Genomic DNA, 18,155 nt, shown 5'->3' with positions numbered 1-18,155 from the left:
TGGTTGAGAGAAGGCTGCTCAGTTTTGACCTAGATGGCCTCTTTGACCCCTCTTTCGAATCATAAGGGTCTTCTCTGTGCAAAATGTGGACTTTGCTGCCTTCAAAAAAGTGTCCTTTTGTCTTTTCAATGCAGATGGATGGTTGAATCTTGTCCAGACGGGGTTTGGTCTCCTATGTTCCCCACCATCCAGTCAGAGCTGAAGAAGCTTCTTGGGTGAGAAAGCGAAACGTCTTCCAAGAAAAAAAACAAAGAAAGTCCAGTTGCCTCCAGAAAAAAGGCACCTTTGGGTCAACCAGGACCTGGATGACTGAGAATCTCCACAGACATTTAACTTAAAAAGAGTGTTTTCCTTCAGGGGGCAAAAAGCTGAGTGTGTCTGATTGAAGACCATTTCTGATTTAAAACCGTTACTGATGACTCATAATTTGAATGGACCTTTTATCAATGTCACAGGAGGCTCAATCAACATGATTGCCTTTCGTCAAGCTTTAATTTACTGTCCAGGACTTGAGATATGTTCAAGTATGCATTACCAGGAGCCCACACGTAAGTGTCCACAATTGAGACTAGAAACTTTATTTGTTAAGCAAAGAGGTCGTTAAGAAAACCTGAGTGTCCTTGGGATGAGATGGATGGCAAACAAATGTAATAAATAAAATACACTTGGAATGCTGCATCCAGTTTTGGTCACCACGATGTAAAAAAGATGTGGAGACTCTAGAAAAAGTGCAGAGAAGAGCAACAAAGATGATTAGGGGGCTGGAGGCTAAAACATGTAAGAAACGGTTGCTGGAATTGGGTATGTCTAGTTTAATGAAGAGAAGGACGAGGGGTGACATGATAGCGGTGTTCCAATATCTCAGGGGCTGCCCCAAAGAAGAGGGAGTCAAGCTATTCTCCAAACCTCCTGAAGGCAGGACAAGAAGCAGCGGATGGAAACTAATCAAAGAGAGAAGCAACCTAGAACGAAGGAGAAACTTCCTGACAGTTAGAACAATTAACCAGTGGAACCCCCTGCCTCCAGAAGCTGTGAATGCTCCAACACTGGAAGTTTTTAAGAAGAGATTGGACAATCATTTGTCTGAAATGGTATAGGGTTTCCTGCCTGAGCAGGGGGTTGGACTAGATGACCTCCAAGGTCCCTTCCAACTATGTTATTCTATTCTAAGATGGAAAGAAAACATCAAAGACAGCCACATCAAATAACAATGGTTGAGGCCATCAGAAAAGCAAGAACCAAAACTTTGAATCTCCCTCAGCACCCAAAGTGATAAAGGAGGAGGAGGAGGAGGAGGAGGAGGAGGAGGGGGAGAGGAGGAGGGGAGGAGGAGGAGGAAAATAAGAGTTTATCCATTGAAGATGTGGTACTTCTGATACACATTGATGGAGAAGGATCCTGTCTAAATTAATTATTGCCAAAGTCTACAATAAGCTTCCCAGTCAAACTAATAAATTTATTTTGCTAGACTGAAAACCAAACTATTAGCCTTCCTATTATCTCCTTTGTAAGATCATCCATAATGGGTTTCTGAAAGGGATGCACAATGAATTTTTAAACTATCTACTAAATATAATGTTTAATTACTTTTCTAAGTGCACATGCCATTAAGTAGCCATTAAGACTAATGTCCCAATTTTCTGTGGCCAAATCAGAGAAAATGCTGATTGAGTTACCCAAATTCCTCAAGATAATTCCGCTGAATAAGTGCATGTGTGTCCTTATTAACTCAGTAAACTTTTCTAAATTTAATTTCAGCTTGTGGCAAGACATCCTTTTTTCAAAGAGACTCTCTATTCTTACTTTTTCAGATGCTTTAATCTGTGACTGAATTGAAGAGGTATTTGAAATTCTTCTTGGTCCAATTAAAAGCCCAAGAATGGAAAACAGCCACTGTTTGGCAAGATCAAAATAGGAAACCACAACTTATTTGCAAGCATGTCACATCATCAATATATTTATCATGATAACACATCATCACATTCTTTCATAAAGTTTGTCTCACAAATTTGTAACCTTTGGGGCACATTATATGAAGTCCTGGATTTCTTGAGAAGTCCATAATTCTGGGAAAGAAAGAATGAAAGAAAGAAAGAAAGAAAGAAAGAAAGAAAGAAAGAAAGAAAGAAAGAAAGAAAGAAAGAAAGGAAGGAAGGAAGGAAGGAAGGAAGGGGAAGGAAGGAAGGAAGAGGAAAAGGAAGGAAAAGAAAGGAAGAAAGGAAATGAGGGAGGGAGGGAGGATACATAAAAGGAAGGGAGGGAGGGAAAGAAAGGAAAAGAAAGGAAGGAAGGAAAGAAGGGCGGGAGGGAGGATACATAAAAGGAAGGAAGGAAGGAAGAGAGGGAGGAAGAGAAAGAAAGAAAGAAAGAAAGAAAGAAAGAAAGAAAGAAAGAAAGAAAGAAAGAAAGAAAGGAAGGAAGGAAGGGGAAGGAAGGAAGGAAGAGGAAAAGGAAGGAAAAGAAAGGAAGAAAGGAAATGAGGGAGGGAGGGAGGATACATAAAAGGAAGGGAGGGAGGGAAAGAAAGGAAAAGAAAGGAAGGAAGGAAAGAAGGGCGGGAGGGAGGATACATAAAAGGAAGGAAGGATGTTGCGCTGTCCTCCCCTGCCCGTCTTCCCCTGCAGCACTTAGGCCTGCTCCCCAGGACTCCTGGAAGCAGCTGCGAACAATTCCTTGCTAAAATGGCGGCTACTTTCAGAGCCTTCTCCGCTAATCAGCTGTCTGCCCATCAGCTGTCCATAGGGATGCTGCAAAGCTCTCCTTCTCTAGGCCTTGGACTCCCTCCTGGCTGAAGAGTAGATGAACCAAGCCAGCAAGGAGACAAAATGTTTCTGCAGCTGTTTTTCCTCTGAAGTTTTTTTTTTTTGTTTTTTTTTTAAGTAATCTCCGACGGTTATGCCAGAAAATGGAGGACGCTGGGTCTTTGCAAGCTTTAGCTGTCCGCCTGGCTGCCTGAAGGCCGCCCTTTTCAGGCAGTCTGACAGACAGCTAAAACTTGCAAAGACCCAGCGTCCTCCATTTTCTGGCACAACTTTTAGGGATTTATTATTATTATTCCTACTACTACTATTACTACTACTACTACTTCAGGAGTAAAAAGTTGCAGAAAAAAATTCTCTCCTTACTAGCTTAGTTCCTCTACTCTTCCATCTGGAGCCAAGGTAAGATTTTAAAAAGGGATATTGGTTGGAAGGCAGAGGGAGAGTTTAGTTTTAGCATCTAAAAAAAGGGGGGGGGGGGAAATCAGCGAGTACATCCCAACCAGCTTTTTATGTTTTTGTTATTGAAGAAATATGGGGGAGGGGGAGGGGTTCTGGGGTGGGTTGGGGAGGGGAGAATATTGTAACTTCAATAAAAAAAAAGAAATATGGCTTTCTGGGGGAAGGTGGGGAGGGCGTTAAGGAAGGAAAGGGTTTTTGGAAGCTCGTCCTGAAGCTGCCTTTTGTGCAAGGGGCCTTTTCTCAAAGCCTAGAGAGGCAGCTGTGTTGCCTCCCCGTAGACAGCTGATGGGCGAACACCAAAAGCTCCCAAAGGCTAGGGAACTAGTCCCAGAACACCTTGGTAGGAGGAAGGGCAGAGGCAGAATTGGGAAAGAGGTAAGACAGGGTTTTCCTTCCCAGATGTTTCTCTTTGGCAAGACAGCCAGCTGTGCTGAAGCCCAGTATCTGGGGGTGGGGGAGACCTGAGGCAGGTGGGCTGGTGCTTGCATTAGGCCTCCCAGGATCTCCCCCACCCTCAATTAATGACCAGTGCACTCTTTAATGAATGCACTGAGGAGAATACGTATGGCTGGTCATTACTTGAGGCAGTTCATTTAACATTATTTAATGGCAGTCTCCATTAGGGTCACAACCTGAAGACTATCTGTGCAATACTTATCAACAGAATGTGTGGCTGGTACAGTCTATGACATATCTGTTTTTTCCCCCTCCTAAGCTTATACAAAAGCTAACAGATGTAGCAGAAGAATGCCAAAGCAATCAACTAAAGAAGTTGAAAGAGATTTGTGAAAGGTAAAAACTACTTAACAATTCTTTTGACTACCATTCTAGATGTACTTGGAGGGGAATAATCCCCTGTCAGGACAGAGGGAGTCACTTCTGGGTGAATGTGTATAGTGAGACCTGGGGAGGTTTGGGGAGGCGCCCAAACCTCCCCAAACTTCGGCAGGAGGAACGGAGACCTGGGGAGGTTTGGGGAGGCGCCCAAACCTCCCCAAACGTCGGCAGGTCTGCGCGGAGGAACGGAGACCTGGGGAGGTTTGGGGAGGCGCCCAAACCTCCCCAAACTTCGGCAGGAGGAACGGAGACCTGGGGAGGTTTGGGGAGGCGCCCAAACCTCCCCAAACGTCGGCAGGTCTGCGCGGAGGAACGGAGACCTGGGGAGGTTTGGGGAGGCGCCCAAACCTCCCCAAACTTCGGCAGGAGGAACGGAGACCTGGGGAGGTTTGGGGAGGCGCCCAAACCTCCCCAAACGTCGGCAGGTCTGCGCGGAGGAACGGAGACCTGGGGAGGTTTGGGGAGGCGCCCAAACCTCCCCAAACGTCGGCAGGAGGAACGGAGACCTGCCGACGTTTGGGGAGGTTTGGGGAGGTGCGCGCGTACCTCCCCAAACCTCCCCAAACTTCGGCAGGTCTCCGGACGGCGGCGGCTTGGGAGAGGTGCGCGCGATCCTGGAAGTACCGAAGCCTCGGCCGCGCGCAAGTCCTCGGTAAGCTCCGGGCGGTCACTTGCTTCGCGTCTCCTGAGGGAAGGGGGGGCGACTGGAACGGGCGTGTTTCCTCGCCTGCTGGGCGCCGCGATTTGCCCGGGGATCGCGCGGGCCCCGAATGGCAGCGTGGAGTGAGGAAGCGGACAGCCAGGGCTTCCCCGAGAGCCGCGGCCACACAGGGTATTCCTGTGTATTCAGGCTTGCAAAATGGCGGATCGAGCCTCTGCTGGCGGCAGAGGCTTGCAGAGCGCAGATCCAGCCTCCGAGGCATGCAGAACGGCGGATCGGCTTATACTCGAGTCAACAACTTTTCCCAGTTTTTGGGGGTGAAATTGGGGGTCTCGGCTTATACTCGAGTCGGCTTATACTCAAGTATATACGGTAACTTCTTTGGTTAGACTGCCTAGCCATCTACAAGGCTACGTTTTTAAAAAGTATATGAAACTCCATGCTGGTCCTAACCACAACACATATCTAGCTTAAATTGCATGAACATTGCTAAAGATGAATTCAAACCAATCTCCCAGTTCTATGACCATCTTATGGCCCACCTCTAACCAGAACTTTGTCCTTAATTCATGAAAGGTCTGGCACCACGTTTCATTCTTATATCCAGAAACAAAAAACAAAAAATCCACTATACCAGTTAAACAAACAAATAAAGCTTGTCCTGACAAAATCCCTCTGAAAGGGACAGACAGCACTTTAAACCGGATTCTTTAATGTTGTTAGCTGCAAAGTCGTATCCGACCCATTGCGACCCCATGGACAACGTTCCTCCAGGCCTTCCTGTCCTCTACCATCTTCTGGAGTACATTTAAGCTCACGCCTACTGCTTCAGTGACTCCATTCAGCCACCTCATTCTCTGTCGTCCCCTTCTTCTATTGCCCTCAACCTCTCCCAGCATTAGGCTCTTCTCCAGTGAGTCCTTCCTTCTCATTAGGTGGCCAAAGTATTTGAGTTTCCGCTTCAGGATCTGGCCTTCTAAAGAGCAGTCAGGGTTGATTTCCGCTAGGACTGACCGGTTTGATCGCCTTGCAGTCCAAGGGACTCGCAGGAGTCTTCTCCAGCACCAGAGTTCAAAGGCCTCAATTCTTTGGCACTCAGCCTTTTTTATGGTCCAGTTTTCACTGCCATACATTGCAACTGGGAAGACCATAGCCTTGACTATACGCACTTTTGTTGACAGGGTGATATCTCTGCTTTTTAGTGTGCTGTCTAGATTTGCCATGGCTTTCCTCCCAAGGAGCAAGCGTCTTTTAATTTCTTGGCTACAGTCCCCATCTGCAGTGATCTTGGAGCCCAGGAAAATAAAATCTGTCACTACCTCCATTTCTTCCCCATCTATTTGCCAGATTCCAGAATAGCCTATAGTATATAAAAGAAAACTTAATTTTCGGGTAACCCACATTTCCCTATTTCATTAAAAAGTAGTTATCCTGTGTTAGACTGTGTTATTGGTGCAGTGAACATGAATTTGGGAGACTGTGGAGGACAATGAGGACTGGCAAGTTATGGTCCATGGGGCCACGAAGAATTGAATAACGATTCAGCAACTGAACAACAACGACAAATGAGAAAACCCATTATTGTTCAGTTCCACCCAGAGTTGCCTCAAGCTACAAGATGGCTGGCATATAAATTTAACAATAAACAAAGAAATACATAAATTGGATAGGTATAAGTGAAATATATACTGAAAATTCTTCTAATTGATTATGTCCCAATTAGAAATGTATTAATTCGATTAATTCGATTACATTATAACTAAGAGAGTCGGGAGAGGGAATCTTTGTTGAGGTAACTTGAGCTATTTTACAAATAATCTCTTATTTGCTATTGTTTACTTTTGACTACCCAACCACCGTATCGCTTCATAAATACCTGAACGTAAAATTAAAAAATTAATAAAACCTGTACAAAAAAATAAAAATAAAAAATAAAATAACACAGTCTAACCATCTCATCCTCTGCTATTCCCTTTTCCTTTTGCCTTCCCTCTTTCCCAACATCATCAGGGTCTTCTCCAAGGAGTCGTGTCTTTTAATTTGGTGGCCAAAGTATTTCAATATACGTCCTTCCAAGAACCACTTCCGGGTTGATTATTCTGCTTACGGTATCACATAATGTCCCAGATCTTCCCTTCCTTTTTCCCCCTGCCTTTTCCATTCACGTTCCAAATTCTATTAGTGCTGAAATCACATTATATTAATAAGGTCCCATGCATTTACATTTCTCTTCTGCTCTTTGCAACGTCATGGCCATCGTGATCAACATTCCCCCTTCTTCAGTTTCTCTGCAGTGGTTAAAAAAAAACTGGAAAAGCAGAACAGGAGAAGATAGCAGCCCTTCCATAAAACCCAGGGGCCGTCTGCACTTCGGATATGCTTTCTCAACCGGCTGAAAAGCTGAAAAGCTGCAACCACCCTAAGATTCAGTTTTAATTTGCATCTCCCCCGTGCAGTCAGTGAGAGATTTTTTTTTAAAAAAGAACCCAAGATGAAATAAAGAAACAAGCTCCGTCCACAACAGATATTCCAACCTGGGTTTGACCCACGTTTATGAAAATGGCATGTTTTTTTTTTTCCTGCCAAAAGGACTGCTCCCTCCGTCCTCTCTCTCCCCTTCTTCCTTCTCTTTTTTCTTTCTCTTCCCTTCCTTCCTTCCTTCCTTCCTTCCTTCCTTCCTTCCTTCCTTCCTTCCTTCCTTCCTTCCTTCCTTCTTTCCTTCCTTCCTTCCCTCTCTTGGACTGTTCCGCCCCTGAATTTCTCACATAGGACATTTTCACACATTGCAATGTGTAGTGCCAAAGGGAAGCAGGCTTTCCAAAGCTTGGGAATTTGGCAACCTTCGCCGCCAGCTAGAAGGGCCAACGGCAAAGGGGCTGTGGGCAGCTCGCACCAGATACCCCGGCCGTGCGGTAATGCGATCCGAATACGCTTTTTTGGCCTGACTGCCTAATTGAGCAACAAATGTCTCTTTTGGCAGTAGGCGTCACAATTTGAACACAGAAGAGAAAGAGCTAGAGGTACTTTGCCCATGAAGTGAGGTGGGGGGAAAAGTTGCACATTCTTTTGAAACGGGGTCTGGAAATAAAACGCTCAACACTGTACCGAGTTTTTGGAAGTAAAAAAAATAAATCCAAATGAACAGTACCAGAATGAGTCCTACAGGACCAGGCAAGTGTACATCTAAGTATGAAAAAATAAAAATAAAAAGCAAGAAAGGATAAAGAATAATGGAGTGGATGTTTGTAGCTATTATAAATGATGGGTTGCCATCTGTCCCACTCAATTTCCTTCAGGTTTAAAACCTGAATTTCCTGCAGTGGTTCTGCTTCCAGGGAAATTTAAAAGCAGGCGTTGCAAAAAAGCAATTTAGACCCACAAAGAGCAGACCCTCCATTAGATACGTTCACTCCTATTTTGTATAATCCAACACAAGTCTAGCAACAATAAGTGTACTTTGTACAAGGACTCACCCCCCCTACTCAACACGTATTTCACCCCCCCCAGTTCCCAGGTAAGATTTACAAGCTATAATTAGGATAGGATAGTTAGTCTTGGAGACTGCGATGGTGAATAACTGTAGCCAAAAATATTTTCCTTAATCAACGTTGAAAGAATGGCTAGTTAAGCACAACAACTGCTCTCTCGATGTGTCAGTATTAATCATTTTTTTCATTTAATGGAGAAGTCCCTCCCGAATGATTCCAAACTGAATTCCGCTTCTGTCTAGAGTCTAGACGGTTCGTCTTTGAGCCGGTCCTTCACACCATGGGGTGAAAAAGGAAAGAAGTGAGAAAGGAACAGAAAAAAGAAGAGGGGAGGACTTTTCTACACACTTGTGGGAACGGTGGATTAGCAGATAGGTGATCGCGCAAGGTGGAGTGGCCAGGTGATCATTCTCAGAAGCAGACGCTGCGTGTCACAGACAAGAGAGATGGAGTGAGAGAGAGAGAGAGGAGGGGAGAAAGAAAGAGAAAGAGGGAGGGAAGGAGGAAGGAAGGAAAGGAGAGAAAAAGAAAAAGAAAGAAAAAGAAAGGAAGGAAGGAAGGAAGGAAGGACGTTTTACCAAGTGAAACAAAAACAGGTAAGAATTTATAACAGTGCCCTTGTCCATTAATTAATAGGTTTTAGCTGAAGGCTAAAACATATGAAGAGGAATTGGCTAGGTCTAGTCTAGTGAAAAGAAGAACTAGGGTGACTTGATAGCAGGGTTCCAGTATTTGAGGGGTGGCCACAAAGAAGAGGGGGGGGGTGTCAAGCTATTCTCCAAAGCAGGACAAGAAACAATAGTTGGAAACTAATCAAAGAGAGAAGCAACCTGGAACTAAGGAGAAACTTCCTAACAATGAGGACAATTAATCAGCGGATCGGCTTTTGCCTTCAGAGGTTGGGAATGCTCCAACGATGGAAGTTTTTAAGAAGGGATTGGACAAACATTTGTCTGGAATGGTATAGGGTTTCCTGCCTGAGCAGGGGGTTGGACTAGAAGACCTCCAAGGTCCCTTCCAACTCTGTTATTCTATTCTATTCTATTCTATTCTATTCTATTCTATTCTATTCTATTCTATTCTATTCTATTCTATTCTATTCTATTCTATTCTATTCTATTCTATTCTATTCTATTCTATTCTATTCTATTCTATTCTATTCCATTCCATTCCATTCTTCTGTTTTCTATATTCCATGTTCTATTCATGTGCGTTGCCAGCGTTACCCACAATTTGACCCCCTTGTTTCCTTGAAGGTTACACACATAAATAAAACAGATGGAGCCAAAGATCACATCCCGGTGACCATTTTGACTTCAGGCATACCAGAGTCACAGTTGTGCCTCATTCCCTTACATGTAGAAGGCTGAAAATCATAAAGGAGGATGTGCTAAACACACAGCTGCACTTTCTTTCATTTTTACATCCGTGGCAAGCATTATAAAACAACTATTTTACGAGTGCACTCATCCCAGACTAGCAATTCAGCCTTGCAGAACCACACACTAAGATTATCCATCCAGCTTAGCCAAAGTGAGACTCGGGGATCCTTTGAACTCTATCAGTCCCGAAGTTTTCGCAAGCTTCACTGGTGATCTGGAATTTGGACGACGTAGCCAAGGAGTCTGCAAAAGCCAAATATTTTTCTTCCAGTTCCCTAGAAAACTCCAAGGACAGAGAGACAAAGGCACAAAGGTTGTCCCAGAGGTGCCTTTTTCAAGAGGCAACTGGACTTTCCTGTTTTTCTTGGAAGACGTTTCGCTTCTCATCCAAGAAGCTTCTTCAGAGCTGAAGAAGCTTCCTGGATGAGAAGTGAACCAGTTTGGAAGACAAATCAACAACAAGAAAGGACCGTTGCCTCATGAAAAAGCACCTCTGGGACAACCATGACCTGGATGACTGAGAATCTCCATAGACCTTCAGTGACACAAAGGTTTGTGACTGACTGTGGCGGTTTCTAAGCACAATTTCATCAGCGCTCTTTAATCGAGATGATTTGGACCAAGATGTTGAACTGTGCTGTGCTGTCTGAGCTTGGTTCTTTCTTTGCAGATGTTTCATTATGTAAGTAACATCTGTATTGGTGAGAGGGTGGGGGTGGGGTTTGCACTTTGTTTATATAGAGTGGTTTGCCCTGACAGTCTTGGTGGGAGAGTGATTTTTTTTTCTTGGTAATTCCTTAATTAAGTTGTGGTTCACTGCTTGTTTGCCTGAGTTAGTTGTTCCTTGATTAAGCTATTAGTTTTGGTTTGTCTGGCGGTACTCCCTGCCTCTCTGGGTGCTGATTTGCTGCCCAGGAGGTATTCTGATCTTTTCGTTTCCTTTTTAGGTTTTTTATGGAATTTTTTTCAATGCCGTGTAAATGTTGTTCATCTCTATGTGCCCGTTGATGGCTGAGTGTTGAATGTAAATATTAAATTAATACAGCATAAATATTTCGGCACTGACTCTCCCAGGAATAAGAAATTTAGGAAATATTTGAAGATGCATGTAGAATCTACTGGAGATTTGGTTGAAAAAAAAGATGGGTATTGTTTCATGTTTCACATACACATTAATCCTATTACATTTTCTGTGACTTCTGAATGAAATCAAAAATAAGCCAAACCTGGTTTTTTTTTACCCTTCTTTCTGAACTATTTACAAATCTGTTGGCCTTTTACGTGTCTCTACTTTATACAACTCTTTTGTGGTGAAAGATGTTTTCCTAATTTTTCAATCATAAATTGAACTTCCCTCTCTCCAAACAATTTAAATCCACACGGTAAAATTATTAATCAATCCTTCCGAAACTTTGCAGATTTCCTAGATAAGAGTTCCTTTTATATCCACTGCTAGTTTCATAACAATTACATTAGCTTCAAAAGAGAAATAACTACGGGCGAAAAGAAATAACATCTTTACAAAGAACCTTGTAAACATGTTTTTTTTTCCTTCCATAACATATGAACCTCATGTTTGGCAGCCAATCTGCTCTTTCAGACGGTCCAGATTTCATCCAGTTCATCATCAAAATAAAATATTATTCTGAGTTCCATTCTACATAAGACAGATCTCATGAACTCAATTTACTCAAGGCACTCAATTTTGGTCCAGTGGTTTCATAGTTTCAAACTAAGGGGTTTTTCAAGCCACCATCAGATAAAAGTCCTAATGGAAACTTGGAGTTGACGTACACTGCATGCCGTCCTTGAATTACGACCACAATGGAGACCAAAATTTATGTTGCTCCATGAAAATTTGTTGATTCTTTCCCCGTTTTAATGACTTTTCTTGCCCACCTCCCAGGACACTGTAACCGTCATAAGTATGGCTCAGTTGTCAAGCGTCTGAATTTTCATCCTCTGAGCGTGGGGATTCTGCAACGGCCGTCGATGATAAAAATGGTCATAAGTCGAGAACTGCTTGTATTCATAAACACGGGTTGGTTTCTGTACATTTTTTTTTCTCATTTATCTTTCTAAATGTGGCTAAAGAGCCAGCAAACCTGCATCACTCCAAAAAAAAAAACCCCACCCCAAAACACCTTTCTTCCAATTGTTGAGTTAAAAACCAAATTTTCAGTAAGCCTCAATGAAGGCATCCCTCTGAAAGCAGAGATACAAGGGGGCTGTGTCTCCTTAAGCATCTGCAACTTTCTTGGATCAAAACTGTAAAATCACATTCAGCGTCAAGGACTGCTATCTTTTTTGGCTTCAGCCTCAAAAGGAAGGGAAGGTAAGATCCTTCAGAAGTTGTGGGTGCTTCATCACTCAAGGCATTTAAGAAGAGACTGGACAGCCATTTGTCTGAAATGGTAGAGTTTCCTGCCTGAGCAGGGGGTTGGACTAGATGACCTCCAAGGTCCCTTCCAGCTCTATTCTGATTGATTCATTGATCCCATGAGTTTAAAAAAAGAGAGAGAGAGAAACCAAGTAAGAACTTCTAACTCCTTCCAGAACAGGGGTTCCTGCAACCAGGCTGTGGAAGAAATGGGCGAGCACGCCCACGAAGCTCCACTCATGCGAACAGCGGGCAAGCGTGCAGATGCGCACCAAGTTCCACTCGCGTGAGCGGAGGGCACTCGTGCTCACGTACCTGTCGCTCCATTTGTGCGAAGGGAGCTTCACGCACAGGCGCCCTGCCCTCACGCAAGTGGAGCTTCAGCTTCACGTGCAGTTGTGCACTGTTTGTGCAATAGGAACGTCACGTGCAAGCACTCTCTGCTCCAGTGCCCTCTGCTCATATGAGCAGAGCTCTGTGCACGAGCGCATGTACCCTCAGCTCATAGGCAAGCTCTATTCGTGCGAGTGGAAGGCGCAAGGGCACCAACCACACAAACGGATCTATGTATGTGCACATGTGCCTGCTACTCCACACACACACACACACACACACACACACACACACGTATGTGCCGGACCAGGCTGCCAAGCTGGAAAGGTTGGGGACCACTGTTTTAGAATATGTTTTAGAGCTGTGGTGGTGCAGTGGTTGGAATGTTTCCTCCCGTTGGTAGGGTGCGCAACTTAGGCGTCCTCCTGGATACACGACTCAGTTTTGAAAATCATATAGGAGTTGTGGCCAGGGGGGCATTTGCCCAGGTTCACCTGGTGCGCCAGTTGCGCCCCTATCAGGACCGAGATGCTCTACGTACAGTCACTCATGCGCTCGTGACCTCCCGGTTAGACTACTGCAACGCTCTCTACATGGGGCTGCCCTTGAAGACCACCCGGAGGCTCCAGCTGGTGCAGAATGCGGCCGCGCGGGTTGTGATGGGAGCATTGTGATACTCCCATATTACACCCCTCCTGCGTCAGCTAGATTGGTTACCGGTTGTCCTCCGGGTGAGATTTAAGGTGCTGGTTCTTACCTATAAAGCCCTACATGGCCTAGGCCCGGGATATTTGCAGGACCGTCTGCTGCCAGGAACGACTTCCCATCGCCCAGTGCGCTCACACAGAGAGGGTCTCCTCAGGGTGCCATCGGCCAGACAATGTCGGCTGGCGACCCCCAGGGGGAGGGCCTTCTCTGTGGGAGCGCCGGTCCTGTGGAATCAACTTCCCCTTGAGCTCCGGATGGCCCCGGATCTCCGGTCCTTTCGTCGCGGCCTTAAAACATTTCTCTTCCATCAGGCTGACCTGGACTGACGATAGGGATTTTTAAATAGAATATTTTAATATTATATCATTGGGGCTTGTTAGTTTAATCTTTTTTAACATTTGTATTATTGTGTTTTATTGTTGTTAGCTGCCCTGAGTCCTTCGGGAGATAGAGTGGCATATAAGTCCCAAAAATAAATAAATAAATAAATAAAATATGGTACTGCAGGCTGACTCTGCCCACTGCCAACGGCTCAAGGTTGACTCAGCCTTCCATCCTTCTGAGGTCGGTAAAATGAGGACCCATATTGTTGGGGGCAAGAGGCTGACTCTGTAAACCGCTTAGAAAGGGCTGTAAAGCACTGGGAAGCGGTATATAAGTCTAAGGACTATAGCTAGCGCTATATGCTCAGTTCAGATCAACTGACTTTGCCTTTGGGTTGCCGTTGAATGAAACCATCTTGAACAGCCTGTAAGGAAATGAACAGAGATTCCTAAACGCTTCCTGCAGAGATGAAACTTCCTCAGTCACAAATTTATTATCTAAGAAATGCCTTAGGAGGAGAATCAGTTGTGGGCGCCCTCACAAAATGGCCTCCCGGGGGCGGGGGGGGGGGCCAATAAGCGCTTATAAAGCTCAGCTTTCCTAATGTCTTTAGTTTACCTGGTTCCTTAGTCAGTAAAAATACAGGTAATGCTCAACTTGCGATCACCATGGGAACTGGAATCTCAGTCGCTAAACGATGCAGCCATTAAATGAGCCATCGTGTTACCCAAAATGCAATTTTGCTACACTGCGGGCTCTCATTAAGCGAATCACACTCTTGCTACGTGAATCCGGCTTGTCGGAAGCCAGACAGGAAGGTCGCAAAATCGTGATCACATGATACGGCATCCGTCGTAAAGGCGAGCCGGAAGCTGAGTGCGTGTGTGTGTGCATGCGCAATGGTCATGCCACGGGTCATAAGCCACTTTCCCCAAGGCTATTGCCCCTTTGAACCATTGTTAAATGCACGTCGTACAATGAGGACTACCTACGGTTCTGAACCAAGTCCTGCTCTGAACCAAATCCTTCCCCCTCTCGCCCCCACCCCCACCCCAGGTATTCTAACTTTATAGAAAAGTTTATGAGATGATGTGACGCCTTCGGCGAAGATGCCAGAGGATGGCGCCCTGCTTTGCCACGTGCCAGCTTCTCTTTTGTTTAAGATATAATTATTATTATTATTATTATTATTATTATTATTATTATTATTATTATTATTATTATTATTATTGTTGTTGTTGTTGTTGTTGTTGTTGTTGTTGTTGTTGGACAAATGTAAAAAAAACAAAAACAAAACATAATAATACGATTTTGGGGCTCAGGCTGAGCATGCATCTTGGGACGTAGCTACTCCCCCCTGCCTTCCCCCCAAATCCTGGGATGCTGAGTGTCCCTTGGAGACAGGAAGTCAAACGATGTTCATAAAAGTGCAAAAGTGCAAACCCATCAAGCAAATATATGCACCCACGCTGCATTTTTTAATCCCCCCGCCCCGGTGCAACCTTCATGGCAGGCAATGCTACAGCACAGCTTTCGTTCCCTTTGGTGTGTGTGTGGGGGGGAAATTCTCCAAATTTGTGTGCAAGAGGGTTTGTTGTCCCCCCCTCCCTCCATTCTACAATAAATGCAATCCTTCCTTTCTTTTCCTATCAAACCTGGAGCACCCACTTGTTCTCATATAAAAGCCACACCGCTGTGATTTCTACATCCGTCTCTTTCCCTTTTCCACCCCAGACCTTCAAAACCATTACAGATTATTGCCGGGAATGGTGTCTTCCCGGCATGAATGAGCCCCTGATCCATTTGCCGAACTGGATCACCCAATCCACGGCATTAAAAAAAACTTACACACACACAAAAACAACAGCCCCCAAAACATTTGCACTGCATATCAACTCTAATCAGAAAGGGCAATGCTCGGATTTAAAAAGTACTTTTGGAGCACAATTTATGAAGCAAGGCTCCTAATCCTTTTTTTGTGCATCAAAACAAAGGCTCTTGCAATCCCTACTCAGCCAATCCTTTGCACACGTGCTATGAAATAAATAAACCAGGATCAGTCCTGGTTAAGGAGACCCCAGATCAAAGTTAAAGCAAAGAAACCAACCAACCAACCGCAAAAGACAATTGTTGCCAAATTCAGAGAGACAGATATTCATCAAGGCAAGAAAGAGCCTGCCTCGTGGTTAAAACTGCAAAACATCGAAAAAGTAGGAAAGTCATTTTTTGTTTACTAAACATTTCCCTCATCGCACAACTGAACAGAGCAAAAAAAAAACATTTTGAGATCTGACTTCAGTTTCCGCATTCAAGTTCTGCATTTCTCTGTATTCGGTTTAAGAGCTGCTGTCAAAGACATTGAAGTCAGGGCATAGATGGACCAGAATATTAAAATTAAGGCAAGGATTCAGAATGTATTATATTAAGGATACTTGGGAGGGAAGTATATTCATGACTGTGAACAGGTGTACCCAAAGTACAAATCGGTTGGGATATTATGATTAATAAAGTGGATTACGAGAAGTAAATTGCCTCCTGTTATTCACTAACTCAGGTCTTCTAGTGTCTGACATTAAAATGCAAGCCAGATTATACATCGTAAACAGAACAAAAAGCAAAAAGGAGAGACACCATTATCATTTTATTTTTGTATTTTCATATATTATCATATAATTATAGTCCACGTGCCAGAAGGGTTTGGATTCTATACTTTGGCCAATCGGAGACACAAAAGGAACATGATCTATTTCACCTCGTAGTATTCCAGAAATAAATGGAGATTGGGAGATCCCTTTGTCTGAAAGACTGGGACAAAATTTGCGCAAAGTGGGGGGAAAAAAACAACAAGCCACCACCAGTACTTCCAAAAATGAAATCCAACCTTCCTGTTAAACCTTTTAACTCCCGGCAATCTGAGCCAGGCTGAACAAATCGAAAAAAAGAATAATTTTCACCTAACAGGGGAAAGAAGAAGAAACAACGAGGCTATCTTATGCAAGTTATCATCCCAAATCGGATGTTCGTTTGTTTTGCTGAGTTCTTTTTAATGAATCGAACGAGATCACCACTGCCAGAGACGGCAAGTGTTTTGGTTTTTTTAAAAATTTTATTTTCTACAACACCCCAATTCTGATTTATTCCTATAAACAGGGCTTTTTTTCTCATAGAACGCTCAGAACGGAGTTCCGGCACCTTTTTTGGATGGAACCTTGTAGGGTAGGCAAGGCGGATTGCATGACGTGTGTGAGTTCGGGCACCTTTTTCTTTTACAAAAAAAGCACTGCCTATAAACATCAGGACGCTTTGGCAAAGGGTGCCAGATGGAAGGGAAAGCAGATAATGGATTTTTTTTCTTCTTCTTCTGTTTGCCTTAGAAACAAAACCAGCTGCTGGTGGCATCATCTGCCTGGCCAGCCAATAACTTTTCATCTTGTCGGCTTCTATCAAACCTGAAGCCAATTTAATCCCATAATGGCAAGGAAGAAAAAGAGGGGCAAAAAAAAGGAATATGTAGATAAAAGTTGTTTTGAAAGCCAGGAACTCACTCTAATTCCCCCTCCCCTTTTTTCCCCCCAATGCACTTTGCTGGAAAACGACGACTTTACGGGGCCAGCATTTTGTTTGCAAACAGGGCAGTCAACCGTCCTTGGAGAGCCCAAACCGAGTAGAAATTAAGCCTTTTTTTCAAAAAAAAAGAGACTATCCTAAACTAAGTTCCTTGGGCTCACTCAGAGTGGGCGAGCTCCCGTGGAGCATACCCCCCACCCAGGAAATATATATATATATACATATATATGGAAAAATCCACGCAGGGACCACCTGCTCCAAGGGCGCACCTGGCAGTTCTCGCGACTTCTTCAAAGTTCGGGGAACTTCTCTCCGCGTGGGAGTTTCTCTCCGCGTGGGATCGGCTGAAAAAAAATCTCAAGCCTGTCTCCGCGGCTCCCGGTTCCCCCCTACACACACACACACACACACAAACACACGCATCTTACCTTCGCACACGAGGGCGAGACTCAGGGCCCACCTGGCGAGCGGCATCTTCCCCGAGTGGCAGTAATCCGCCCGATCTCCCGCGACCGGGTGGAGAAAAAGGGAAAACAAGAAGTCGCGTGGCGGTGCCGTTTCCTTCTGCCCGTCCTAGGATCCCACTTGGACGAGGGAGGGGGGCGGGGAGGAAGCGGGCGGGCGGGCGGCGCGACCCCTGCCTTGGGTGCTTCAATCCGGACGCCCCATCCTCGGAGCAAGCTTCAAAAAAAACGCGCGTCCGGCTGCCTGCTGGAGACGCGAGGGCTGCTGGTGGTGGTGGGGTCGTGTGAACGGCGGCCGGCTTCTCCCCTTGCGTCCGCGGCGAGGAAAGGGGGGATGTGTGTGGGGGGGGCGTAAGGAGCAGCCACCTGCCGCCAAGCGGGGAAGCGGGGCAGCCTCCGCGTGGAATCGCCCGCCTCGGACACGCCAGCTAGCAAGCCAGCCAGCCAGCCAGCCAGCCGGGAAAAAGAGGCGTGAGGCTGGCTGCCGTGCAAGGGGACCCAGTTTGAGCGCTGCGCTCCGCCCGGCTGCCGCCTGGGGCGCTCCGGTGCAAAGCCGGACCCGGTTCGGCTGCTGCGACTGCTTGATGCTGATGCTGATGCTGATGCTGGGGCGGACCGGGCGGCGAATGCCTAAGGAGGATCCTGCAGCCCGCAGGGAGCGAGGGAGGGAGGCAGGCAGGCTCCAGGCTGGGTGCCGGGAGGGGGAGGGCGCCGGGTTGCAACTCAGGGGCTCTCTGCGGTCCCGGTGGGGGTGGGGAGGGGTGGGGTAGAAGGAGGTGTGCTTGGCTAA

General features: G+C 45.4%; 1 protein-coding gene across 1 annotated transcript in view; it reads right to left on the bottom strand.

Moving 5' to 3' along the window:
* RET (ret proto-oncogene) overlaps positions 1-17,375 on the bottom strand; it is a gene marked incomplete at both ends in the record, with an annotated part of 108,077 nt that extends 90,702 nt beyond the window's left edge. Inside the window, one exon of the mRNA XM_081329728.1 lies at positions 17,330-17,375. Within this exon, the coding sequence (XP_081185854.1) occupies positions 17,330-17,375 (46 nt within the window). The remainder of the gene's footprint in view (positions 1-17,329) is intronic.
* Between the last annotated feature and the right edge of the window lie 780 nt (positions 17,376-18,155).

Source organism: Vipera berus, assembly GCF_964194415.1.
Source record: "Vipera berus genome assembly, chromosome: 5".
In the NCBI taxonomy this organism is placed as follows: domain Eukaryota; kingdom Metazoa; phylum Chordata; class Lepidosauria; order Squamata; family Viperidae; genus Vipera; species Vipera berus.
The sequence above is the reverse complement of the archived record's forward strand: the minus strand, read 5'-3'. Positions and strand labels throughout refer to the sequence as shown.